Source organism: Phyllostomus hastatus, unplaced genomic scaffold, assembly GCF_019186645.2.
Source record: "Phyllostomus hastatus isolate PE091 unplaced genomic scaffold, TTU_PhHast_1.1 phas_scaffold_182, whole genome shotgun sequence".
NCBI lineage: Eukaryota > Metazoa > Chordata > Mammalia > Chiroptera > Phyllostomidae > Phyllostomus > Phyllostomus hastatus.
Window position 1 is genome coordinate 24,849,460 of NW_025334013.1, and position 27,935 is coordinate 24,877,394.

General features: G+C 43.1%; 1 protein-coding gene and 1 pseudogene across 2 annotated transcripts in view; one reads left to right on the top strand and one right to left on the bottom strand.

Annotated features, from left to right (window-relative positions):
• Nucleotides 1-27,935, bottom strand: part of INPP5B (inositol polyphosphate-5-phosphatase B) — a 51,660-nt gene that overhangs the window by 6,282 nt on the left and 17,443 nt on the right. For both annotated transcript variants that reach the window (XM_045859510.1, XM_045859511.1), the window contains 11 exons: nucleotides 16,469-16,565; nucleotides 14,662-14,829; nucleotides 13,712-13,813; nucleotides 12,670-12,784; nucleotides 12,198-12,314; nucleotides 11,368-11,555; nucleotides 9,796-9,907; nucleotides 4,271-4,380; nucleotides 3,394-3,529; nucleotides 1,438-1,548; nucleotides 342-504 (listed from right to left, as the gene is read on the bottom strand). In XM_045859510.1, the coding sequence (XP_045715466.1) occupies nucleotides 342-504; nucleotides 1,438-1,548; nucleotides 3,394-3,529; nucleotides 4,271-4,380; nucleotides 9,796-9,907; nucleotides 11,368-11,555; nucleotides 12,198-12,314; nucleotides 12,670-12,784; nucleotides 13,712-13,813; nucleotides 14,662-14,829; nucleotides 16,469-16,565 (1,419 nt within the window). The remainder of the gene's footprint in view (nucleotides 1-341; nucleotides 505-1,437; nucleotides 1,549-3,393; nucleotides 3,530-4,270; nucleotides 4,381-9,795; nucleotides 9,908-11,367; nucleotides 11,556-12,197; nucleotides 12,315-12,669; nucleotides 12,785-13,711; nucleotides 13,814-14,661; nucleotides 14,830-16,468; nucleotides 16,566-27,935) is intronic.
• Nucleotides 19,794-21,783, top strand: LOC123831637 (annotated as a pseudogene).

Consider the following 27,935-nt stretch of genomic DNA (forward strand, 5'->3'; position numbering starts at 1 on the left):
TTATCCTTCCCCATAAGAGCAGATACTTGGGAGGTGATTTCACTCAGGCAGAGAGTGAAAATGGTTCTTTTAACAGCAGCTCCTGAATCACAGGAATCTCAGGTTTTTTCCTTCTGTGAAATGATGGAACAAACACATGACTGAGAATGCTTCTGAAGCAGAACTCACGCTCTTCACTATTTTATATTTTATTTATGGGTGACTCGTCCAAGGACTTTTCAAAAGTTTCAAGCAGATGACAAAACGCTAAGAAACAAAAAACTTATATCTGGGAAGTGAGCAGAGATAGGGTAGAGTGTCCCCCAAATCAGTAACCTGGCGCCTGGAAACAGAGGCCTCACCTGGCAGGAGGAACCCTCTGCTGGGGTTGACATTCAGCCACGGCTTACAGTAAGACTCTTCGTCAGGCTTGTTGATGAACTCGAACTGACAGGGCACTTGTCCATTAAGAATGGTGAAGGATTCCACTTGCAGCTGCATGTACTTCACATCCTGAAAACAGAACTGGGAACAAGCCCGGCACCTGTCAGGCCAGCGCGCTCTTCCCGGCAACCTGTCCAAACGCCCAGCTGGGCGATCCCTGCCCTTTCTGGAAAGAAAATGAAGGACCACCTCTTTCAAATCATAATTTCTGCTCTAAGTATTTACCTGGGAGGTCACAACTACCACTAATGACCATTTGTCTATGTTTAACCCAGAAACGCCAAAACTCAAAGAACTCATATTGTTTTAGAAATAAATTTCCTGAAGTAACCTATGTTTACATCTTCTATACCCAAAAACCATCTCCAAAACACCCTTCACAAATTCTACCCCAAACAGGAAGACCAAGCTTATCCTTCCAAGCAGCTGGACATCGAAGATATTAAAAATACTTTCACTGTAAATCCCCACTTGACTGACTTCTTGGTATTGTCCATTCTGAATGATGTACACTGTGGCCCTTTCATGACAAATCCTTGGCCCTAACTTTACTCCTCCCACTGCCCACTGCTTTTCTAAACTGCTTTCTCTACCATCAACTCATGCACACCCAAGAAATTCAGACTCAATTTAACCTCAAAGAAAGCATCAGTCGGAAGACAAACGCAATGAAAGAATGCACAGCAGTTTTACCAAAATCAAACACAACACATTTTGGATCACCCATGCCATTATTTAACACATAGATGGCCCAAATGTGGGTGAAGTATATGAGCCACAAAAGGTTAAAGACTCCTGGTTCAGAAGATCAGGAGATGAACATAATCTAAACCAACAACCCCTCTCTTCCCAGCTAGCATCATCAGCCTCCCCTCCCCTAGAAGTAGCCTATCAAGAAAGACTAGAGTCCAGTAGGCCTTGGGCACCTGCTGGAATTCTGAGCCTGAGCACAGGAGATGTAAGCTCTATGAAGAGCAGAGCCTGATGCTGACATTCTTAACGTCTCCTTCCTACCTCTCGCTTGGAGAGAGACACAGAGGGGATGTTGGCATTCTCCATCTTATCCAGGGAGCGAACAATCTCCTCCAGCGTCTTCCGGTACAGGTCTTCATCTTTAACCCTCACCTGGAAGGAAACATCAGAGACTGAGCATCAGGACTGGTGCCCATTTCCTCTTCCTCAGCTAGAGGACATTCCGGCATTGGGAAACAGACAGCAATACAGAGAGTAAGACTAAACACATGTAATTAATCCACAAAGAACCCAGTTAACAGTACACACAGAAGGGTCTCGCGGAGGCAGAGGAAGATGTGGAGTGAAAGCCTGGTTGGCGGTTCTCCTCGGTCTCGAGACCAGGCAGGGAGATGCTCGGTGTCTGGCTCCACTTTGCTTGCTGCTGCCAAAAGGCCTGCAGTGAAAAACTTCTCTAGAAACTTTGATTTAAAGTGGCATTTTAAAAAATAGCATTTCTCAAGCTTTCTAAACCTGTGCTCCACCAACCAAGATTTTGTCAGGTTTTCCCTTCTGTATTTTGAATTATAAATTTAATTTTTGTCACTTTCCAATAATAGAACTTTAATTATAATATTCATTAGGCTTTTTTTCAAATTACCCACACCCTCGTGGATGCCGATATGCCTCTACTGGCACCCCTGAGAACTGGTAATATGAAGAAACACAAGTCACTGAAGAAGAGATGCAAAAGGGAATAAATGAAAAGATGTTCAACTTCAGCAGTAACCAGGGAGATGTGATCTGAAATAATGAAATATCTTTTCCTATTGGTTCACTGCGTTGGTAGAAATTTAAAAGATTGCTAAAACCCAATATCAGCCAGGGTGTGGGAAAATAAGCTCATACATGGCTGGCAGAAGTGTAAAATGGTAAAAACTGTTGGTAGGATAACTTAGCAAAATCGAATAAATTTAAAATATATTTTTTCATTGAACCACTAATTTTACCTCTAGGAATTTCACTCTATAGAAACTCACACTGGTACACAAAAATGTATGTGCAGGGTGGTCACCACAGTACTGTATATACTAGCAAAACTTTGGGAACAACTTAAATGATCATGAGTATATACATTAGGGTTCATCCATACTGTGGAACATTTTGCAGCCTTTAAAAATAATAAAGAGGGCCTTGGCCAGTGTGGCTTAATTGGTTGGAGCATCATCCCATAAACCAAAAGGTCACAAGTTTGATTCCTGCTCAGGGCACATACCTGGGTTATGGGTTCAGCCCAGGTCAAGGCGTGTATGAGAGCCAACCAATCCATGTTTGTCTCTCACATCAATGTTTCTCTCACATCAATGTTTGTCTCCCTGTCTCTTCTTTCCTTCCCCTGTCTTTAAAATCAATAAGCATGTCCTCGGGTGAGGATAAATAAATCAAAAGTTTTTAAAATAAAAATAATAAGGAGTGGCCCCGGCTAGTGTGGCTCAGCTGCTTGGGTGTCATCCGACAAAACAAAAGGTCGCCAGTTGAGGAGAGAAGCTCTATCTTTAGTGTCATATAAAGATCTCCTAAGACATAATTAGTAGGGAAAAAAATGTTCTCAGAACAATATGCACAATATGATCTCCTTCACAAAAAAGGAAAAACATCCTCTAAAAACATCCTCTTCTATGTTATATATAAAATACCGACACACATTTGTAAATGCAGGGGAAAAGGTCTGGAAAAAGTCTAAACAGTAAGAGAAACTTCTGTGTATACAGAAACATACAGTAGTAGTATGCCAAAGCAATCATGAATTAAAGTGAAATTAAAACAATTTTTCAGAGACCAGACAAGATTAGGTGCATGCTGCATGATTTGGCTGTAGACTGAAATTAAAACAACTTTTAAAGGAGCTACATCACATTCAAGGGAGGAAGACGATGCCAGAAAGATGAAAGTGGACTTGGTTGTGAGGACCTGCTATGCCCTATGAAACCATTACAATGGCACCAGCAGCCCACCTACCCCAATGTCAAACTCTGAGCTGACAGGCTTGTGGTCACTGGTCTTCAGGGCCATGTGGCTCTGGTAACTCAGCTGAGTAATGTTCTTCCCTTTCCAGAGGATCCGGTCACACCAGGCAGGAGCACGACACTTCTCACTGAAATGCAAAGTCCAGACCGGGGCCGTCACAGGCACAGCGGCACGCACTGCCTAGCCAGCACCCCGTCTCGGCTAGGGAGTGACAGGGCAGAGCCCGCAGGTCCCCACAGCCCCACAGATCTGAGGGGGCAGGAGCAATTCGGGCACACCAAGAGATAACACATATTCCGTGGATCATCCAAAACACTGTTCAGAATGATTCCCTGCTCTTTAGCCTCCTATGGGGATGAGGTGAGAGTCAAAAGGTAATCTGACAGTAAGTACTCTATGATTCTGAAAAAATGGTGGTCAAAACAGGCTCTGAATTCCTACTGCCTGGGTTCAAATCCTGGCTCTACATTTGCCTGCTTGGAACACTCTTAAATTTTTCTATGCCTCAGTTCCCTGACCTAGAAAATGAGAATATTAAATGAGATAATACAAGTAAAATGTATCGAATAGGGCATGGTATACCATAGGCACTACTATATGAACTATCATGCACCGTAAGCATAGCATAAAAGTAAATCAGTCACAAAAATTATTAAGAAACAAAGGAAAAGGCAGTAAAAAAAAAAAAAAATGGAGGAAGGCAGGCTGCTTAATGAACAGATACTGAGAGAAAAGGTTTAACCCAAGTACCAAACATGGGGAAGAAGTCACAGTAAACCTATCTTCTTCTTTAGGCCCACGAGGGCAGGTGCTTCCCTAATTTCAGGGTTTCCATTTGCTCGACCCTCTGAGGCAGCCCCTGACCCACCTGGTGTCCCACTCGTCGGAACCAGTGTCATACTTATACGTAGGCTGGAACGTGAGCTCGCCTTCCGTGAAGCCTTCAAAGACAGCCTTTGCAGCCACCTGAATTTTTAGCTATACAAAAGGATGGAAGAAAAAAAATCTCAGAATAAAAAGGTCAAACCTTTTGTTCTAAACCTTTTGTTCTAATTTAGAACAAACCTTTTTGTTCTAAATTAGCAGAGGAAAGGAAATTAATTTGAAATTTGAACCCTAACCCAAAGGGACTAGGCCCATGACAAAGCTACTCTGTGAGATCTGGAGTTAACTAACTTCCAGGAATATGAGCAAGCTAACGTTTCCTTTGCTTTTATACAGTTTTTAAGGCTTTTATGTAAGAGTTACCTACATCCAAGGGGCCTGAGTACCATCTTACTGAGATGTCCCTATGGGGATTATGTACCAACATACCAGAGTTTTTCCCTTCTAGGCACCAGGTGCTTCATCTGGGTAGCACAGTTATTACAATTACACAGAGATAAAACTGCACAGAAAAACAGTTTGGAAAGATACAGTCCATAAAGCAAAGGGGAGCTTCTATGCATGTAGAAATACAGGGTCTGGCAGAAGTAAGGCCTGCTTGAGTGTGGCTGGTAGGGTGATAACATGGCTGTACTAATTTATAGTTTTTAATTTGAACATTTCACCTAAAAAGTCACATGGTGTGCTTGAGTGTGATATTGTTATGTTACTGAATTACATGCTTATGATTTTGTAATAAAAGGTTGTGTAATAAAAAAGGGGTGTTATAGCCCTGGCTGGTGTGGCTCAGTGGCTTGAGCACTGGTTTGCAAACCAAAGGGTCACTGGTTCGATTCTCAATCAGTGCACATGCCTGGGTTGTGGGCCAGGTTCCAGGTGGGGGTGCCGCACAAGAGGCAACCACACACTGACGTTTCTCTCTCTCTCTTTCTCCCTCCCTTGCCCTTGCTCTAAAAATAAATAAATAAAATCTTTTAAAGGGGGGGGGGGGTATTATTTGTGCCAGACCCTCTGTATAGTATAAGTATACCAAACCAACTATGAATTAATTTAAGTTAAAAACCACTTTTGAAAGAAGCTTGTCCAATTAGTTATATGAACCAAATGAAGCTGTATGCCTTGGTTTCCCCATCTGTAAGTTTTGGATTCACAATAGAATCTGCTTCACAGGATTGCCGGCAATGTGCGCCATCAACTTAGAACAGTGCCCGACACATTGCAGTAATAGCTAGCATCCTTCCTGGGGCACTGATTCTACAAGCTCCATCCAAATCACACTCTCAGCAAGAGATTAAAAAACACAAGTGCCCTACCTCTCTGTGCCCCCAGCACTCAGCTTGGAACTGAGCAGACTGCTGAAGAACTGCCAGCTTTAACATAGAAGGTAACAGCTGCCAAATTCCCCCAAATGTAAATTCCTAATATAAAAACTATTAAAGAAAAAGCAACAGGAAATAATAAAAATGTAGGCATTAAGGTAAGCTGATGCTCCTTGAATGGGTACATATAGACCTTAAAACCACCTGGAAAGCAGAGAACACATAAAACAAGTACTTTTACTGGAGGAAAGACCAAAAAAGAAGGTAAGAGAAGATGAGCATTAAACTCCCGGGGAAATGAGAATGCCTTAGTCCAAAATACAGAGGCAATGAACAGGCAGTTATAGAAGAGAATAAACTGGGTTAGAGCTGAAATGGGGATTATAGAGAATAAAAGTAATTTACAAACAAAAACAGCTAGAGAGAAAAAATGGGCTAATAAAAAAAATTATTACATAGAGAAAGACATACAGTTGAGGGGTTTTCCCCTCCAATTGACCTATACTGGGGAAAAAGGTAACAGAAAGATTTAGACTAATGATTATTAAAGGGGAACATAGACTAAAAAGAAAAAGGAACTTAACATTCTGAACAATTCTGACCAAGGAACAGGTCTTCAACCTACTGAGGAGGAGCCTGAAGAAGGTCAGAGAGAAACTGATTTCTTTTATCCTGTGAAATGGCTTATGCTCCCAGACAGAAATGCTAACCCAATCGATGGTGAGAGAGAAAAGCAGGTCACAGAACCGATTCCCATTGGGAGTGAAGAAAACCACTCAGGAAAAGGAGCTGTCATTCACACTGGACAGGTCTGGGGAGGAGGAAGAGAGAGGAACAGGAGGCACATTCAAAAAACATTAGTAAATCATTTAAAATATACCGAGTGTCATGACTTCTGGTCAAGACGGCAGCGTACGCAGACATGGCTCTCTCTCTTTGCACAACCACATCAAAATTACAACTAAAATACAGAACCACCATCACTCAGAACCATCAGCAATTGAGTTGAACAGAAGTCTGATAACTACAGAATTACAGAAACCACATCCATCCAGAATGGTAGGAGGGGTGCGGACACAGAATGGGCTGGTCCCTCACCCAGATGTGATGGATAAAAATTTGAGAGGGATACCTTGGGAGTGAGGAGTCCCAGCCCCACACTAGGCCCCCCTGCCCAGGGTTCTAGTGCCAGGAAGATAAGTCCCCACAACTCATGGCTGCAAAAACCAGCAGGGATTGAGTCAGTGAAAGAAACTGCTGGAGCCCCAAGCAGTTCCTCTGAATGAACCCACACACGGACTCACCTACTCAGACTCAGTCACTCTGAGCTCCAGCACCAGGGTAACAGCTTGAAAGGCATGAGTGGCATACAGGGAGGAACTGAAGTGTCCAGCATCAAGGTGAGCAGATGCCACTGTCCCTTTTCTAAACCCTCCCCAGAAGAGCTAGCAAGCTCATGCCATATCCGGGACTCCATCAACTTGGCTAACACTGTTTGACCTGCCTTGGAGATTCCCAGAGACTCTATCCCACCCAACTTGTGGGCTCACCCAAGCTGCTTTTCCATATGAATGGCTGGTATTAGCTCATACAACTTCCTGAATCCTCTCAAGCAAACAGCTGGCCTCAGTGAGCCCCAGGCCCAGCACCAGCAGCAGCCAGCCTAGACTCACAACATGGCTTCACCTGGGAATCTCCAAGCCCAGCACAACTAGCAGCCATCTCAGACTGCTTTATAGCTCAGGCAGTGTGGCCCTGGGCAGAACACAGATGGGGGCTGACCTTGGCCTGCATCACCTGGGAAACCACAGGGTCAGCATACCCACTGGTCAGCTACAGACCACATTAGAGCACCACTACCCTGCCCTTGCACAGTTGATCCTCCATGGAGGGCAGAGGTTGGTGGGGACTAGTCACAGCCAATAGCTGCAGCTGACTGCCTGGGTAAAACCCTCCCATTGATCTGTCAACAGCAACCAAGGCTCAACTACAAGAGGAGGATGTACTTAACCCACACAGAAGATTCACCTTGAGTACTCAGCGTGGGTAATGGGGAGGCTGTGGCACTGGACCCTACAGGACACCTCTACACTACCAAGACACAGAATCAAAGCAGCTCTACCTAATACATAGAAACAAACACAGGGAGGCTGCCAAAACGAGGAGACAAAGAAACATGGCCCAAAAGAAAAAACAGATAAAAACTCCAGAAAAAGGACTAAATGAGATGGAAATAAGCAATCTATCAAATGCAGAGTTCAAAACAGTGGCTATAAAAATGCTTAGTGGACACAGTGAGGACCTCAGCAGCATAAAAAAGATCCAGCCAGGAATGAAGGCTACACTAATGAAATAAAAAACAATTTACAGGGAAACAACAGTAGAGTGGATGAAGCCAAGAATCAAATCAATGATTTGAAACACGGAACCAAAAAACAACCAATCAGAACAACAAGATGAAAAAAAGAATCCAAAACAATGAGGATAGTATAAGCAGCCCATGGGACAACTTCAAGAGGTCCAACATTCATATCATAGGGGAGCCAGAAGAAGAGAAAGAGCAAGAAACTAGAAATCTATTTGAAAAACATCCTGGCTGGCATAGCTTAGTGGATTGAGCGCGGGCTGAGAACCAGGCATCGCAGGTTCAATTCCCAGTCAGGGCACATGCCTAGATTGTAGGCCATGGCCCCCAGCAACCGCACATTGATGTCTCTCTCTCTCTCTCTCTCTCCCCCCCTTCCCTCTCTAAAAATAAATAAATAAAATCTTTAAAAAAAGAAACTATGGTAATTTAACATTAAAAAAAAAGAAAAGAAAAAATAGTGAGAGAAAACTTCCCTAATTTGGTGAAGGAAATTACATGCGAGTCGAGGAAGCACAGAGAGTCCCAAACAAGATGGATGCAAAGTAGCCCACTCTAAGACACAACATAATTAAAGTGCCAAAGTTTAAAGATAAAGAGAGAATCTTAAAAGCAGCAAGAGAAAAGCAGTTAGTTACCTATAAGGGAGCTCCCATAAGACTATCAGCTCATTTCTCAAAAGAAACTTTACAGGCTAAAAGGGATTGGCAAGAAATATTCAAAGTCATGAAAAGCATGGACCTACAGCCAAGACTGCTCTACTCAGCAAAGCTATCATTTAGAATCAAAGAGCAGATGAAGAGCTTTCCAGAAAAAAAAACTAAAGGAGATCACGATCACCAAACCATTATTACATGAAATGTTAAAGGGATTTATTTAAGAAAAACAATATCAAAATTATGAACAATAAAATGGTAAAAAGACATATTTGTCAACAATTGAATCTAAAAAACAAACTAAGCAACCAAGGAGCAGAGACAGAATCACGGATACGCAGAGTGCTTTGATGGTTGTCAAATGGGAGAGAGATGTGGAGCAGTGGGTGAAGAGGTGAGGGGATTAAGAAGTACAAATAGGTAGTTACATAATAGCCATGGGGATATAAAGTACAGTACAGGAAAGAGAGTAGCCAAAGAACTTATATGCATGACCCATGGACATGAACAATGGTGGGACGATTGCCTGAGGGAGCAGGGGTGCTGGGTGGAGGGAGGCACAGGGGGCAAAATCAGGACAACTATAATAGCATAATCAATAAAATATAGGGTCTAGCACAAGTAACACCTTTTTATTACAAAATTGTTTATTACAAAATCATAAGTGTGTAATTCTGTACCATAACAATATCACAAGCACATCTTGACATTTTAAATGAAATGTTCAAATTGAAACTATAAATTAGTACACCAATATTATTACCCTACCAATCACACTCAAGCAGGTGTTACTTCTGCCAGACCCTGTATAAAAATAAAATAAAATAAATCAAGTATCTTATTTATGAGAAGTGCCCTTTTAGTCCCAATTTGAATAAATGAATGAGCACACACAAGAGAGAGAGAGAGAGAGAGAGAGAGAGAGAGAGAGAGGACATGATCCTGCTCCCAAAGGAGACTAGGCACCTCCAGGGATGAGCCACAGAGGGGACAACTATGGAATGTGTAAGAGGGAAATGCAGGTGAAAGAAAGCCATGACTAGACACCAGCTCTTCAGCAGAACCTCCCAAGTCAAGGAAGAAGAGGCTGAGAGTTGGAAGCCAAGCTTTCCTGTGCCCTCACAGTGTGGGGACAGCTGCCTGAGAGGGCACAGGTGGCCATCTGTACCTGGTCATATGCATGCAGAGTTTGAAAGGCTTTCTCTTCAATGAGCTTTTTCACTTTTTCCACATCCAGCTCTTCTATCCTGTAGTTGAGGTCCCCCAGCCATAAGATCACACTGTGAGGACAGAGCACAAAGGTGACAGGGTTTAGCAGGGACTTTTCCCATCTTATCCAGTGGGCTTCTCACAGAAGGCCCCTGAGGCTCAGCCTCTTGGGAGCTGGGCAGGAAAGCAATGCAGCTGCTCAGGAATCTTTCTCTCTTTAATACCATATCTAACATGCTGCTTACTCAATTATCTTGGTCCAAGTTAATTAAAAACCACCTTGAGTTCTCCTTGACTATTTTATTTTTGTATGGTTGCAAAGACAGTGTAAGAGGATCTAAAAGCAAGACAATAATTTACTTCGTTCTTGGGAAGAGGAAAAAAGATCCAGTACTGAGAGTCTTGTCAATCACCCAGGAACCCCGAACTAGATGATACCACAATGTCACCTCTGCCTCCATGCACACTCCAGTCCACAAAACACACTTTCAGCCTTTGTTTCTAGACCTGAATTCCTCTGAAACAAAGCTCAACCTTTACAGGAGAGTCTGGGTTTAACCACCACCATAGCATCAGTTGGTTGTTTTTGCAGAGTGTGACAGGTGTTTTATTACCCCTGATGCTTTGGGGGAAAAGATAACTGAATGCTCCTAGATGATACTGCACACCCCACTGAAGTCCAATGCTGCTCTGTCAGAAGCCAAGCACCAAGTCATTAGAGAATCTACACAGCAGTATACACACCCCAAAACAAAAGCAAAGTGACATGCAAGTTGCAACCTCACAAACTAGGATGCTGCAGGTTTAGCAGGAGGGAAGACACCTTCCCTGCTAGGTTCCCTGGAGAAGAAAAGCTGTCCGGTAAGCTTCTAGGACACCGGTGAGCTCAAGAGAGTTCCACCACGGCAGCAGGCAGGATAAGAGGCTTGACTCTGTACACCCCCTGGCAGACACCACAGCCCCGGGGGCTTCTTCCTCTTTACAAAAGAAGTGGCGCAAGCTTCAAGTGTTACTTTCAAGTCTGAAATTCTAAGATCCCTTAAATGTAGACACAGAGGAAGTTTTAGAGATAAATGAAATGAAGAGGATAGACAAAATTAGCATAAGATGCTCCTGGCAGCTGCAACTATGTCTTTATAAAGCTGAGGTACCAAAGACTAAGTGAAGGCAGCCAAATGCAGTCATCCTCAACTACATATGCTACTGGAAAGAACTTACGTATAAAATGCTAAAACACACTTCTAAAACCTGGAATTGAGGTGCTCACTCTTGGTTGTTTTCCTTGTGATGTTATATCAAGGCAGACCCATATTACAATCAATCTTATACATTTTCCAGGGACAAGTAATTTGAGAACAATACTAGATCTGCCAGATGGCAAGTTGGGAAACCTCACATTCCCAAGAGGCGTGATCCACGCGGAACTGGGAGCTGACTAGAGCTCCCACTCCAGCAGTGGCAGGCCTGCCCCAGCCACCTCCCTCACCAAACAGAGAGCCCACAGCTCTGCACACCAGGAGCCCAGACTCACTCGTGCTTGCTGATGGTGAGAGGAGGAAGGCTTGGGTCAACCTGGCAAAACTGCATCCGAGAGCAGATGTCCTTATAGTCCTGGTTCCTCCTCTCGTACTCTTCAGTGTGGGCTGCCAAGTGAGAGTTCACAACGCAGATGCTGGTGTTGTGGAACTGGAACCTGATCGCCACTCCTCCTTTGTTGCCCTACGAAAGGAGCCCAGAGAAATCCAGTTCACCCCCTCATCGTGTTAGTCGTTTAAACCCGCAGACTTTCGAGATGTTTTCTCTTGACTAGTCTTCACAACAATCCTGAGAGGTAAGTAAAGCAGTGTTATTGTCTGTATTTTACAGGTAAGAAGACAAATCCGAAGGCAGAATGACTAGCCAGTCCGTGGCAAAGCTGAGTTCACTGTCCACTAAACCACAGGAGAGCTACATGCTCTCCCTTCTCCACAGAAAGCTGAGCTCTTGCAGTAGAACCTAAAAGCAACACTTCCACAGCCTCAAGAAGAGGAAAATGCACATCTTCATTAGCATTCTTTTGTTTCCTCTGTGACCCAATATAGTCTCTTCGATGTGTTTCACAGCTTAGAGGCGGGGATAAACTAGAGGCGCTCGTGTGGAGCAAACACAAGGATCTGTGCTAGTTGGACAAATCAGCCAGCAGTTCCCCAAAATATGATTTCTAAATGGTCTGCTTGGTCTGGTCCTGCTTGAGGGTACAGCTGACCTTGTGATACTAGCGTTCTCAAACTGGACATATGCAGTCAAGGCATCATGAAAAGTGGGGTCAAAACCTCAGGGAGCCAGGCCCTCAGAGTGCCAAACACACCACCAAGAACTCACCATCCTCCCCATGATGCCTGTCCCCACGGTCTCAGCTTCCACCTCCGAGATGTGCGCTGCATGTTCCTGTTTGACGTATAACAGCAGCATGATCCCAACCAGTCGGATGAGCTTCACCTGGAAAACAGAGCCAAACGTTCAAGTCATGGTACTGAACAGAGGTTGAAAACAGGGATAAATACCGCAAAGGAAAAGTGGTCTCAAAGCTGGCTGAGGGTGGTAATGTGTCTCCTTCTCCACACTCGTACCCAGAGTAATCACTCATTCAAATCACTTAACATGTTCTGTGGCGATCTAAACAGCCTGTAAGTGCCGAGACTTAAATCTTTCCCACCCACAGGTGCCTCTTATGGAGGACCTAGAAGCGAAATAGTAGGATAATTAGGACTGGCTTGTGGAAAAAGTGAAAGATTGTCTTAGAACTTCCCTGCGTGACAACCAGAAATTCAAAGGTCCCTGGCTCCTCTCTTACCTTCGCGTACTTGGCATCGGGATGAAGACTCTCTGACACGACTTTAAACCACTCTTCCTCTTTTGGGGTGTCATGGAAGAAAAAGGCCTCCTTACTCAGATCAAGCTCCTGGAAGCTGTCAGGAGAAGCAGGCAGTCAGAGAGCAGAGAAAGGTAATATGCAAGGTGACGTGTTCTCAGATTCCTTTGGGCGTGTAAATCCTAGCTTTCTGATTAAACTGCAGGGCCCTCAAGAGGAAAGAAAAACAAACACTTAGAGCTGAGGGTCAAAATGCTAAGGAACTTACCAGTGCTTTCACAGGCAGCCGGCCATTTCTCCTTCATGACCGGCCTGTGATGCAGCTGGAATCATCAGCATTTTACATCTGAGACCACGAGCCCACAGAAGCACCAAGCGGCAAATGGGTTCAAACCTAGGTCTATGTACACCCCAAATTCTCAGCCCGTTCCACTTTACCATACAGGCTTCTTTGCTGCCCTCTTGCCATCAACAATGCCCAGTACAGTGGTAGGAGAACAAAAAGTGTGAAACAAAAGGAACGACTGATGGGACTTTTTTTTTTTTAAAGCTAACCTTCCTTCCTTGGAAAAAGATACTTTTGCTTTGTGATCAACAAAGTGTTGAAATGTTAAGTAATGCAAGTCAGTTCAAGGTGCAGTGATTTTAACAGAGGATCATACTAAAAAAGTCAACACTAGCATGTAAATGCCAAGCACATCACTGTAATCATGCCAGAAATGTGGTTACCAGGAGGAAGAGCATCACACAGAGAAGCAGCTGCTATTAAGCACATGTTTATTCTTCAATTCCTTCACCTGCTGTGAAGGCTCAGGTATGTACAGCAGTGGGCAAAAGTAGGTTTACAGTTGTAAGTATATGAAACAGTTTATTATCATATCATTATTTATATTACTTATTGAATTATTTTTCATATCAAGAACTACAAACCCGCTTTGGCCCACCCCGTACTCATGTCCCCGTCCCTTCAGCTGCAGCCATGCATTTCTGCGAACGCAAAGGTGACTGGGAGAGAAGCACTCACCCCACACAGTACACGTCTGGGGCCTGGGTACTGTGACTTAGCCAGGGCCGGAGGCATTCTTTGGGGGACTGTCCGTTCACATTGTATGTTCCCACAAAAAACCTGTCGCCAAAGAGAATCAGTCAGTCAGTCGGGAGGACTGTGGAGACAACCGGGGAACACATTTTATGCTGGTTTCAGCCTCTCTGGAGTAGGATTTTATGACATAAAAAAATGCCACATCTAACCTGGACCAATGACTTCAGTCTGCTGTGATATTTGTTGCTTTTGTGATAACTTCAAACAGTACAGGCCTACTCTGAACATTCCTACTTAGGTTTAACAGCCATCAGAAAGCTGTAATCTACAAAATGATTCTTTACCCTGTGCATGCTACAAACACAAAAATAATGAAAAGCACCTTGGTAACTCCTTTCAGAAGGAAAGCAACCGCAGTACTCACCACGACTGACCCCTTCCGTCCCGAGAAGCAACGTTCCTCTGTCTTATGGTCATGATGCAATACTTTTAAAAGATCTAGCAGAATCATGCAATCTTTATTCATTTAACTTTCAATAATCTTACCTAAAAAGTTACCAAACACTAACTTCATCTTATTAACTTCAACTTAAATCCCTTTCTTCAAAGACCCAGAATAACCAGGGGATACACCAACGCCAGGATAGTGTTCCTTCTTTTGCACCCACACGGCTCCTCAGAGACTCCTATAACTACCCACAGGCTGTGGCGTTCCCGCCATGCCGCGCCTCCCATAGGGCCTGGCCAGAGAAGGCACAGAAGGCTTGCTAATGAAGAGTGAAAGGAATCACTCATTTAGAAAAGTATGGGGGACATTCTGTAGTAGGATTTGCTTTCAAATCCAGGGTAGTAGGGATAGGGGAAAGTACTTAAATTTCAGAGAGCTGAATGACCATCTTCCTTTGAGAATAATCTAAGACCCAGTTAGCTACCTGAAGTTCTGGATATAGGTATAATCCTCTTCTTTCTGCATCAGATGTGATTTCACTATTGTATCTCTCAGTCCAAACTTCTGCATTGACAAAATATGAGCCTTGTCTGATACTGTGATAGTGGAGGAGCGAACCATGTCATTCATTTCTGACCTGCATTTAGTCTGTCTAGAAAAAAAAACAAAAAAAAATTTTTTATCATATTTTGATGAGTCTTTCAGCACAAAAATACATAAATATAAAGCTAGAAGTTTCCACACACAAGCATCTGAGTCACAGAAGACTAAAGGAGGCTACAGTAAAACTTACTCGCCAAAACAACACTACTTCTATGTTGTTGATTATATAGTATATTGGTCCAGAGATTTTCTGAAAATAAATTCAGAGAATCTCAAATATCCTTGAAGATAGTCTAATCTAACCCCCTCTTTTTTCAAATGAGAAAAGCGAGAGCCAGCATCAATGATTCATGCAGCTGGACGGTGACAGGGCACCTCACATAACAAGACTACGGAACAGTCCAGACCCTCTGACTTGTTAATTCTGCCACATCTCTATTCCAAAGGAGTAATTCCCCCCAAAAAGGCAATGAAAAGTTATATCTTGTTCTTATTTGTGCAGTTTTAATAGTTACACTAAAAAATATTCAAATGCCAACTTTAAAGTTAAACAAAGTTTGACATGTACAGAATCATAATAATAGCTCCAGAAACTTTTGTTGAAGATCACTTAATGAATTAAGATATATAAAGCATTTGAAGTAATTTCTGACACTAAATAAATGCCACATTAAATGTTTGATATCATTCTGGTCATGTACATACAGGCGGGGTAGCAGCAGGTTTGCAGTTGTGTATATGTGAAACACAGAGTTTATTCTTTTATTATTACTTATTAGTTATATTATTTTCTATACAAACAACTATAAACCTATTTGCCCTACCTGTATTAATTAAGGCCATGTAAAACTGTATCTATGTGGCCCTGGCTAGATGGCTCAGGTGGTTGGAGCATTGTCCCATACACCACAAAGTTGTGGGTTCGATCCCCACTCGGAGTGTGTACAGGAGGCAATCAATGTTCCTCTGTCATATCCATGTTCTTCTCCCTCTCTTTACCCCTCCTCTCACACCATCCCTAAAATGAACTTAAAAAAAAAACATATCCTCAAATGACAATAAAAAAAATGTGTCTATGTGTACTAAGAAGGCTTAAAGTGAACTGAGAATGGTAGAAGGCTACTAAGTTAAAGTTCTTAAATACAAAATTAAAAGACCAACACAAGAAAGTATTATCTTGACCAGAAGATCCTGGCTACGATCAGTAGGGGGAACCAGAGTCCAGACTAAGTTTGACAGCACATGAGAAAAAAGAAAAGAGTAAATAAAAATGGAAAGAAGACAACTCTTCAGGGTCAGGAAACACCTAAAATAATAGGAGGGAGAAATCAAAATGTTTCTAATCTTCTACATTTCTAAGGTAGAGTGAGGCTGCCAGTTTCAAATCCTAGATCTGCTACTTGCTATGTCTACATCTTGGGTGAGGTATGTAACCTCTCTTCTCACCTGTTTCCTTAGCTGTAAGGCAGAAAAGATCATGGTACCTACCTGTGAGGTTACAATAAGATAATCCGTGTAAGTGTACGGTGCCTGGCATACACACTAAGGGCTCAATAAATATCCCACATTTCTTAGGCCAGCAACCTCAGGACAGCTTATGCAATACAGCATGCACAGCAATGGCTTCAGTTCTATAATGAGGAAAACCTCAGTCCTAAGAGGCAGCAGTGAAAGGAGAGCTGCATTACCTTGTCAGCAAGCTGTCTGGTTTATCATGACCCCGGGAGTTTTGGTCCACAAACAGGCCTTTCCCATTTGGCCTCAAATCATCCAAGTGAGAACCACCTAAGGGGAGAGAGAAGGAATTGAAACATACTTACATATACTCTAACATACAGGCCGCAGCTTCTCACATTGTACTAGGAGTTACTGGTAGTCCACATATTGCTCAAACGCATAGGGAAGGCCTATGCCAATGTCTGGCTGAAGCTCCCACAGAGCATACCAAGAGGGGAAAAAAGGGATTTCATCTAGACATCTTTATTGCTGAACACGTAACACTCACAGCGAGTCTGACTCCCTTTTGTTAGAGACAGAGTGCATTACAGAAAGAATAAAGCTAAATTATCTGCAAATCTAAGTTCTACCCCCAGCCCTATTATTTATTGTCCTCTAACTTTGGGCAAGTCACCTAAGCTCTCCAAATCTCAGTAACTTGACCTGTCCTATCTTCCTCACAGATTTATCGTAGGCATCAAATAATTGACATGTGAGTAAGCACTCTGAAACCACACAACAAATTATAAAATATAAGACAGTGATCACATTATCACTTTCTGCAAAGCAGACTTCAATTCCAAGGCAGAAAGAGGCAAGGGTTACATAGCTAACACTGGAAAGGCCCTAAGTACCCTAGAGAATGAGAAGAGTTTGTCACTGTCAACAAATTGCCTTTGAAAACCAAAGGGACCAAGCACTTGCAACTAAGAAATATTTCGGGAAAGCTGTTAAAACAAGGTTAGAAAATTAATAATTAGGAAGTTAGACTTCCAGCCAAGATGGAGGCATAGGTAGATACACTTTGCTTCCTCACACCAAAAGAAGGACAACAAATTTAAAAACAAAAAAAACACTAGAACTACCAGAAAATCAAACTGTATGGAAGTCCGACAACCAAGGAGTTAAAGAAGAAACATTCATCCAGACTGGTAGGAGGGGTGGAGATGGGCAGCCTTGCAAGGAGGGGACAGGTGGCAAGCGACAGACTCAGCAGGAGAGATGGAGACTGACGGACCAGGCAGTTCCATGTTTGTGTGCAGATACTCCAGGGAGAACAACTGGGGAGAAACAACTGGAGAGCAAAACAGACCACGCAACCCAGGGTTCCTGCACAGGAAACTAAAGCCTCAAAACCTCTGGCTGTAAAAACCTGTGGGGGCTGAGGCCAAGGGAGAAACTCCCAATCTCACAGGAGAGATCTCTGGAGAGACTCACCTGGGAATCAGCACCAGAAGAGCCCAATTTGCTCATTTGACCCAAGAGCCCATTTGCTTATGGATAGTGAGGGAAGCGACTGAAAGCAGGGCAAGGGCGGAGCAAGTGGCATTGTTCCCTCTCTGACCCCTCTCCCACATACAGCGCCACAATGAAGAGAAGTGAGTTGCCCTGCCCTGCCCTGGTGAATACCTAAGGTTCTACCTCTAACAACGTAACAGGTGTGTCCAGACAAAGAAATATGACCCAAATGAAAGGACAGATGAAAACTCCAGAAAAAGAACTAAGCAACGAGGAGAGCCAACCTACCAGATGCAGAGTTCAAAACATTAGTAATCAGGATGCTCACAGAAATGATTGAGTACAGACGCAAAATAGAGGAAGAAGTGAAGGCTATGCAAAGTGAAATAAAGCAAAATGTATATGGAACCAACAGTGAAGGGAAGGAAATGGGGACTCAAATCAAAGATTTGGAACAAAAGGAAGAAATAAACATTCAACCAGAAGAGAATGAGGAATCAAGCATTCAACAAAGATTAGGAGAGCTGGTGTAGCTCAGGGGACTGAACGCCAGCCTGCAAACCAAGGGTCGCCGGTTTGATTCCTAGTCAGGGCAGATGCCTTGCAGGCCAGGTCCCCAGTAGGGGGCACACAAGAAGCAACCACACATTGATGTTTCTCTCCCTCTCTCCCTTCCCCTCTCTCTAAAAATAAATAAAACTTTTTTTTAAAAAAATGAGGAGAGACTTAGGAACCTCTGGGACAACTTTAAACGTTCCAACATTCAAATCGCAGGGGTGTCAGAAGGAGAAGAGAAAGAGCAAGAAATTGATAACTTATTTGAGAAAATAATGACGGAAAACTTCTCTAATCTGGTGAAGGAAATAGACTTCTAGGAAGTCCAGGAAGCTCAGAGTCTCCCAAAGAAACTGGACCCAAGGAGGAACACACTAAGGCACATCATAATTACATTAGCCAAGATGAAAAATAAGGAGAGAATCTTAAAAGCAGAAAGAGAAAAGGAGACAGTTACCTACAAAGAAGTTCTCATAAGACTGTCGGCTGATTTCTCAAAAAAAAAAAAAAAAAAAAAACCTTACAGGCAAGAAGGGGCTGGAAAGTATTAGAAGTCATGAAAGGCAAAGACCTACATCCTAGATTACTCTATCCAGCAAAGCTTTCATTTAGAATAGAAGGGCAGATAAAGTGCTACCCAGATAAGGTCAAGTTAAAGGAGTTCATCATCACCAAGCGCTTATTGTATGAAATGTTAAAGGGACTTATCTAAGAAAAAGAAGATCAAAAACCATGAACAGTAAAATGACAATAAACTCAAAACTATCAACAACTGAAACTAAAAGCAAAAACAAACTAAGCAAACAAGTAGAAGAGGAACAGATTCACAGAAATGGAGATCACATGGAGGATTATCAGTGGGGAGGAGAAGAGGGGAGAATGGGGAAAAGCTACAGAGAATAAGAAGCATAATTTGTAAGCATAAAATAGACAGGGGGAGGTTAAGAATAGTAGAGGAAATGGAGAAGCCAAAGAACTTATATGTATGGCTCATGGACATGAACTAAGGGGGAAAATGTTGGGGAGGGCGGGGCGTGCAGAGCAGAGAGGGATAAATGGGAGAGAAAAAAAGGGACAGTTGTAATAGCATAATCAATAAGATATACTTAAAAAAAGAAAAAGCTATTACTTATGGGCCAATAGCTTCTCTGCACCTTAAAATCCAGATCTCTTGTCAAGAGAGAACAGCATGAAGGGGCCACAGAAAGATGTTGCTTCCATACTCAAGTCATAAGGAGCACCAGAGACATGAAACATCACTAAAGAATTTTGTTCTGAGGACTGTCACTCAACATGGACTTTTAAACCATGCATTCACATGAACCAGAAACAAACTTTAGAGTGAAAAGAAAACACAATCATTTGAAACATGAAAATAATGATAGGGCCCACATCTTCCTCCTCCTCCAGCCACAGGGCCTGATACCCTGACGGTGCCTAGCTGTGCCTTAGTCTGGCTGGTGCCACCCATCCCCACAATGCCCTCCAAGAAACAGGCTCGGGATGGGGACAGCTAAAAGGTGGAGCAGGAAAAAAAAGGAGATTATCGAAGACAAAGCTTTTGGCCTAAAGAATAAGAAGGGAGCAAAGCAAAAGAAGTTTATCAAGGCTGTCACTCATCAAGTTAAATTTGGTCAACAAAATCCACATCAGGTAGCATGAAGTGAAGCTGAAAAGAAATGAAGGAAGATAACAAGAAGAACTGCAAGAGCTAAATGAGCTGTTCAAAACTGTAGTTGCTGCTAAAAACAATGAGTAAAGGTGCAGATAAGTGTAAGTTCTCTCATGACCTCACTCTGGAGATGAAGTGTGAGAAGGGAAGTGTTTGTTTACATTGATCCAAGAGATAAAGAACTTGAAAAAGATACTATGGATAATTGATTGGGATGGGAAAAAAAACTGGAAGAAGCAGTGAACAAGGAGCACAGTGAGTCCTGGCTGGTGTTGCTCAGTGGATTAAATGCCAGCCTGTGAACCAAAGAGTCCTTGGTTCAATTCCCAGTCAAAGCACAAGCCTGGGTTGCCAGCCAGGTCCCCAGTAGGGGGCGCATGAGAGGCAACCACACACTGATGCTTCTCTCCCTCTCTTTCTCCCTCCCTTCCCCTCTAAAAAATAAAATAAATAATATCTTTTTTAAACACAGTGAGGCAAAAATAAAAAACAAAAACTCAAAATAGTGTGCAAGTACTTCCTTGAAACTATTGAAAACAAATGTGGCTGGTTTGCAGAATGCCCTGAAGGGGGCAGTATTTGCATGTATCGTCATGCACTTCCTCCTGGATTTGTATTGAAAAGAGATAAATAATCACAGTGCCAAAAAGCGGGTTAAGGCTTTGGTTCACGAGGCCACCAGTTATGGAGCAAGGGCTTCTTGCTACAACCCCCGAGGTAGGTGCTCTTATTATCTCTTTATATTTCAAAGAGTAAAATGACTCACCCAGCTGCTGACCCCTCATCACTAAGATTCACACCCAGCTCAGTAGGAGGACGAAACTTGGATTCTTAACTACTCTACATGCCAAAGCAAAGCTCCCAAGGTGAATCTTGAAGATGTGATGGGCCAAATCCCCGAAGGGCTGTCAGGGGGCCCAGGAGAACGCTGGCCGGCCTGTCCAGAGCTGGGCTCTCCATCAAGGAAGCTGCGGCCACGTGAGGGGTGGGGGGCTCCTGAGCACTCGGAATGGGGCCGGCCCTGACTGAGATGTGCGGGAAGTGTAGAATACATTCAGATTTTGAAGGTTTAGTATGCAAAAGAAAGGCCATTAAAAATATTGATTATAGGTTGAAAAAAAAAGAAAAAAGATAAATAGAAAGAAGAGAAAGAAGATGAAATTTCATTAGAACATTTAATTGAAAACAGCATTCCGCCCTAGTCCAAATTTTACTAAAATTACTCGTGGAAGAAAAGACAAGACTGATAAGCTTAAGCAAGATGTGAAAAGAAGGAAAACAGACTTCAAAGCAGGCAAAAAGCATTAGTGATCAGTGATCATGAGGTGTTTGAATTTCATCCTGAACTGATTAATGATGATGAGAAGGAAGCAGATGATACCCGCTACACCCAAGGAACAGGTGGTGATGAGGCTGATGCTTCAGTGGGCATAAATGACATAGATTTAGGCCTGTACATCCCAAGAGATGTAGATGAGACAGGTATTACTGTAGCCAGTCTTGAAAGATTCAGCACATGTACTTCAGAAAAAAGATGAAAACAAATTAAGTGAAGCTTCCAGATGTACAGCTGAAAACAGTGAAGTGATTTAGAGGGGTGGGCTGGGTAGAGGAGGGAAAAGGGGGAAATTGGAACAACTGTAATAGAATGATAATTAAGTAAAAAAGAAGTGATTTAGAAGAGGACAACTAAGGGAAGGGACAGGTAAATGGAGCCATCGATGCTGTTCCTGTTGATGAAAATCTTTTAATGGGAGGGAGGATGGCAGGGAAGATGTGGATGAGCTAGAAGAATTAAACATGCTTGATTTAGAAGAATGACATCAAACAAGTCAATGAAAAGAATGAAGCCAGTTCAGCATGAATTGAAATTGACATTAATTTTTTTCCACCTAGAATTCTTCAACTGGATATTTATTTCCCACACTGATTTTGGACGGCTTAGTCTCCTCCAAAAAAGGAATATTCTCCCTATGTCTTGTCTTTGGCTACAGCTCACAGTAAGTTCAGAGTAGTTCATGAATTGAAGATACGGTCATTGCAGAAAATGATTGTTTTTAACTGTCCACTCAAGTAGGAAGTGTTACTGCTTTGCCAGCTTTTGATCTTCATGGGCCATGTTACTACAAAAACAACATAAATTTAAATGTAAGATACCCTTTCTTTAATGCAGTTTTTAAAGGGTGGTTTTATTTCTTTTTTATTTCTATGTTTAAAAGACTGCCTAAAAGATGAGAACTGCACTTCACAAAGGAAACGGCATATGCAGATTTTCCTGTATGTCTTTGGACAATTAGATGAACAATTAAAATGAAACTGTAATCTGACAGGATCAGCTGCAATGCCCTGTGATGGTCTGTTTTACAAACTTATCCTTCTTCTTTTTTGCCAATAAAGTTACAAATAAAGACCACTATACATTAAAAAGAAACGAATTACATTTCAACACCCCCAATGAATCACCAAGGCCTTTCAATTTTGCTTCCTAAATGTCTCTCAAATCACTGTCTTCCTACCCCCAGTGTCACTGTACTAGTCTGGAGCATTTTGTAGTATCAGGAGGGCCTAGGAGCAAGAACACGCTGGTAGCAACGACCACACTTTATAACCAAGTCTTGGTTTCTAACACCATTCTCCAATATAAGAATCCAGGGCTCCTTGAGATACAGTTATTTCAGGAATGTGGCAAGAAATATAAAAGATGAGCCTGGAGTACTTGGTAGTACCAGAAAAGAAGAAAGTGCTCGAAAAACAAACACAAAAACTCCACCATGATCAGGGTATGTCAAAGAGACAGAGGAGCCAACTGAAAGGCAGTTGGAACAATTTGAGCAACAAAATAAAAAAGCAGTATTGGGTTATAACTCAAAGTATAAAATATCCATCAGTCCATACTAATATAAATAATTGAATGAAAAATTAATAGAGGAGAAAAAACAAACTCCTCTGAAAAATTCCAGATAATTTAGGTAAATAGTCTGCATTCAAGGAAAGGAAGCACGATTCCCCACTCCTTACATATGGGCTACACACGGTGACATCCTTCAGAGGAGAGGAGTAGGCAAGGGCAGAAGAAAGGCTAACTGCAGTGGAGACGCCTGGCCAACGTGACCTCAGCTGGGTGAATGAGGTTCACAGCAAGAGCGATGTGGATAATACACTTGTGCGTGATGAGAATGCTGCTCCACTTCCATCACCTTCCTCTCAAAGCCTGTAACCCCAGTCTAATTGTGAGAAAAATACCAGCCAAATCCAAATTGAGGGTCCTTCTACACAACAACTGACCAGCACTCCTCAAAACTGTCAAGGCCATCAAAAACAAGGAAGAGGCCCTGGCTGGGTAGCTCAGTTGGTTAGCACATTGTCCCAGTACACCAAGGTTGTGGGTTTGATTCCCGGGCAGGGCACATACAAGAAACAATGAATACAGAGGTGGGTGGAACAACAAAAAAAGTAAACATTTCTCTTTAAAAAAAAAAAAAAGAAAAAAGAGTCTGAGAAATAGTCACAACCTAGAGAAGCCTAAGGTAGTGCCCTAGAACAAAAAAAAGGGCATAAGGTATAAACAAAGGAAATCTGAATAAAATGTGAATTTTGACTAATAGTAATGTATCAACATTGGTTCATTAATTGTGAAAAACATGCCATAACTAATGTAATGTGGGGAAACCAAGTGTGGGATATCTAGGATCCCTGTGTACTACTATCACAATTTCTCTGAAAACCTAAAACTGTTCTAAAATAGCATTTTTTCTTAAGTCATACTGGGGAGTGAACTCAAAACTCTCTGGAAGGCTTATCCAGTCTCTGCCTCACCTCCCATTCTCTTCACAACCCTCTGCAGCTGGGCCTCTGTTCCCCATTACAGTCAGTACTTCCTTTTTTTAAAATATTTTATTGTTTACACTATTAGAGTTGTCCTACTTTTCTCCCTTTGCCCTCCCTCCACCCAGCCACCCCCTGCTTCCATAATCAGTCCCTTCACTGTTGTCCACGTCCACGGGCCCTTCATCCATGTTCTTTGAGTAAGTCCTTACTTAATTTTGTCAGTAGGTTCTTGGAAACTGCCTTTAAGCAAATGACATATAAGAAAACCCATTTTACCACAGGCTAATTGATATAAACAAGAAGTAAGTTCCCATGGCATAATTCTCATCACAAAACTTCTCATTAAAGACCCGGCAGCTCAGGGAGCAAGGTGGAAACCTGCAGTGGGAACCCACCCTGGACAGGACGCGCTTCCAGGGCCACTCATTCCCACACTCACTCACTCAGTCTGGGGCAGTTTAGACACCCAGCTCACCACGTGCACAGCTTCAGGACGTCGGGGGAAAACCCACGCACTCATGGAGAGGACGTGCAAACTCCACACAGACAGCGGCCACAGACAGCAGCTCTGGCCAGGAATCGATTGTTTTTTCCCTCGTCAATGTTAGAATGAAATGATGTTGAATGAAATGACGTTATTCAGGGACCTGCTGTACTCCACTGCAATGGCTTGTGTTAGGGTTACTGGTAACCTTCCAGTTGCCAAATCCAGTGCTCAATTCCCAGTTTCCAGCTAACTCCATTTCTGCTTCTCAGGCAGCACTCGATAGATGACCACTCCTTCCTCCAGTAATTACTTTTTTTATAAAGTCTTTTTTAAAGATATATTTTTAGAGAGAGGGGAAGGGCGGGAGAAAGAGGACAAACATCAATGTGTGGTTGCCTCTCAGCACCCCTTATTGGGGACCTGGCCTCAACCCAGGCATTTGCCCTGACTGGGAATCGAACCAGCAACCCTTTGCTTCACAGCCCAGCACTCAATCCACTGAACCATGACAGCCAGGGCCAATAAGTACTTCCTTTAGTCCCCGAAGATACCTGTTTTTCTCCAGACACCTACCCCTCACCCGCAGGAATGACCCCGGTCAAGGTCCTGGGATCATCTCTTCTCTAGCCACACTCTTTCTGATCTAGGTAATTTCACTGTTTTAAAAACCACGCCCACGCTGATCACTCCCACATTTACATCTCCAGCCTGGACAAAAGCTCCAGATTCTTACACTCGGCTTTCCCCCTTAGTCTTGTCATATCAGTAAACGCCACCATCATTCAGCCAGCCTCCCAAAATTAAAAACTACGACTCACTGGTGACTCCCTTTTTTGCCCCCTTATACCCATATCTAATTCATCAGCAGATTCAGGCAAGTTCTACTTTCAAAAATGTACCTGCAAGTTCCCACCAAGTCTATAATAGTTGCTTCCTAAATGCTTTTGAGCTTCCACACTTGCACTGCTATTGTAAGTTTTCCAGATAACAACCACAGTGAATGGGAAATAAGTATATCGCTATATCTGATGATGTAAGTATATCACTATATCTGATGAAGTTACTTCCCTGTTTATAACTTTCAAAGAGCTTTCCAGGCACTGAGAAGAGGATCCAACCCCCTGAAAAGAACTGATGGGCCCTACCTAACCTGGCCTCCACGCCTCTCGTAGTTGCCCCACTGTGTTCTGTGCTAAACTTCACTCAGTCTGATTTTGCCACACTTCTTCTTTTGCTGTTCCTGAACCGTGTCAATCCCATTCCCAACTCAGGGACTTTGCTCTTGCTGGTGCCTCTGCCTGGAATGCTTCTCTACACCGCCACGGTGCTCACTCCATTTCACCCAGCTCCCTGCCCAAATGTCAGAAGCTCTTTCAAACACCGGATCCAAGATGGTCCCACTGCCCCACATCACTCCAACCCCTTACGCCAGAGGTTCCTGAACTTTCCTGGTTCACAGCACCCTTACTGTCGCAATTACTTTCTTTTGAAGTGCCTCTCAGCCAAAAAAAAAAAAACCCCAAACTAACAGTTCTGTTTCAATAGTAAGGGCCAAATAAAAGGGCCCCAGAGTACGTCAGTAAACAGTTTGGGAATTTGCTATTAACATTTTTCCTCCTACTAATACCATATGATGTTATCTATTAATATATTCATTGCTTTATTGAATGCTATTTCCACTAAAATGTAAGGTCTGTGAAGCAAGGGCTTTGTCATCTTTCTGCTATTTCCCAGTGACCTGGAACAGCATCCAGTGTTCAATGTGTTAAGTGCATAAAATATCAGGAAACTTAAGTTGAAGTATAGCTCTACCATTACTTTCCTGTGTGACAAATTACTTCCTCTCTTTGGGTCTTAGTTTTCTCATCTATAAAGCAGAGACTTTAATGTAAATATCTAATGGGGCTTTAGAATATGCAAAGGCTCTTTCTGCATGTCAGTGCTTTCTACGGACCCAGGACGTTTTAAAGTAGTTCCTACTAACAGTCAGACCGAAAGGACATGTAGGCAGCTTAGTTAGGTCGTAAGCGGGCAGTGCACCGACTGTGGAGGAGCCTGCCTCTCTCTGCTCTCACACTGCGTCTGTCTCAGGACTCCATCAAGCAGGGGCTGGCAAGCCTTCATTCCCCGAGCTACGTATGGAAACTTTAAGGCATGATCTGGGGATTTCCAGCTACGGGCAGTCTTCTCGGAATCTTTTCTCTCCTGAATCTGGCACGGAAGCGGGCTGTCAGCGGCTCTTCACCAAACTTGCCATCACACAGCCCCTCTCTGGCCACAGCTTCCTGTCCTTCCTCCTCTCCTGCTTCCCCACTCCCACTCTGTCCCTTCTTCCTGTGTTCGTCGCCAAGTCCTATAAATCCTCTCTCCTAAATATTTTATTTCTTTATCCTCACCTGAGGACATGCTTAATGATTTTAGAGGGGGTAGGGGCAAGGGGAGGAGAGAAACAATTGGTTGCCTTTCCTACGTGTCCCAACCAGAGACTGAACTTGTAACCTTAGGCACGCACCCTGACAGGGAATCAAACTCTAGACCTTTTGGTTTACAGGGCAATGATCCAACCAACTCAGTCACACCAGCCAGGGTTCTCCTAAATATTTTTATGCCTCACCCTATTCTCTACCCGCTACTGCCATGCCCTAGCTTAGGCCCTGAATATTTCTGGAAAGCACACTTAGTGATTTTCCTGCCTCCATTCTCACCCACTCTGATCCATTATGCCAATGCCCAGAAGAAAGGAATTTGCACATGTCATTCCTGTGCCTAAAATCCCTAAATAACTTCCATCACCTTTGGACTAAAACCCAAGCCCTGGAGTATTACATACAAATGAAACCGAGGGTCCTTATGGCTTTGATTACATTTCATTTTAAGTCCTAGCTCTAGAAATCACCTCTCTCTTTCTCTTCACTTCAGAGACCTAGCTTTTACCTCAATAATCAGGACCTGGCTAATGGTCACACAATGGGGACCTCCAGCAGGCTAAAGATAACATCTTGACCTATGTTTAGTTCCTGAGCCCTAAGATGGAACCGCGCCCTGGCTACTTTTCCATGAAACCAGACAGAGGGATGCCAGAACAGACCTCACAGCTGTTCTCAAGGCCTGAAGAAATGATTCACTGCCCGTATGTCACCTCCGATCAGCTCCTTGCACGACCCCAAACTCCTAACCAAAGGTTGTGATTTTTACCCTGCAACCCACACACCATTAAGGTGTTCAGGCTTTTGAGCATTAGCTTTAGGTTCTCCAAAGCAGCACCATTCATAATAAAATAGCCAATATTGTCCCACAGCAATTCTCGGTGTTTAGGGTTTGCCTCTGCTAGCCCCAGGTAGATGAGCTCTCTCTGTTTTGTAACATATGGACCTTTATAATTAGTCCCAGACTACCCTTCCAGCCCCAAATCCCACCACCCACTCCTACCTCCAATCCAGTCGCACACACCCAAGCCAGTCACACCAAAATGACTTATCTTTTTAGAATGTTGCCTCACCCTACTCCTGACTCTAGGTGTATCCTAACCACCCTTCAATCCTACCTACATGTGGTGAACTACAAACCCATCCTTCAGGACCCAGCTCAGGAAGCATCTCCTTCAGAAGTCTCTCTGGTCTCCTCCTTAGATTCTCACATACCCAGTGCTTCCCTCTAT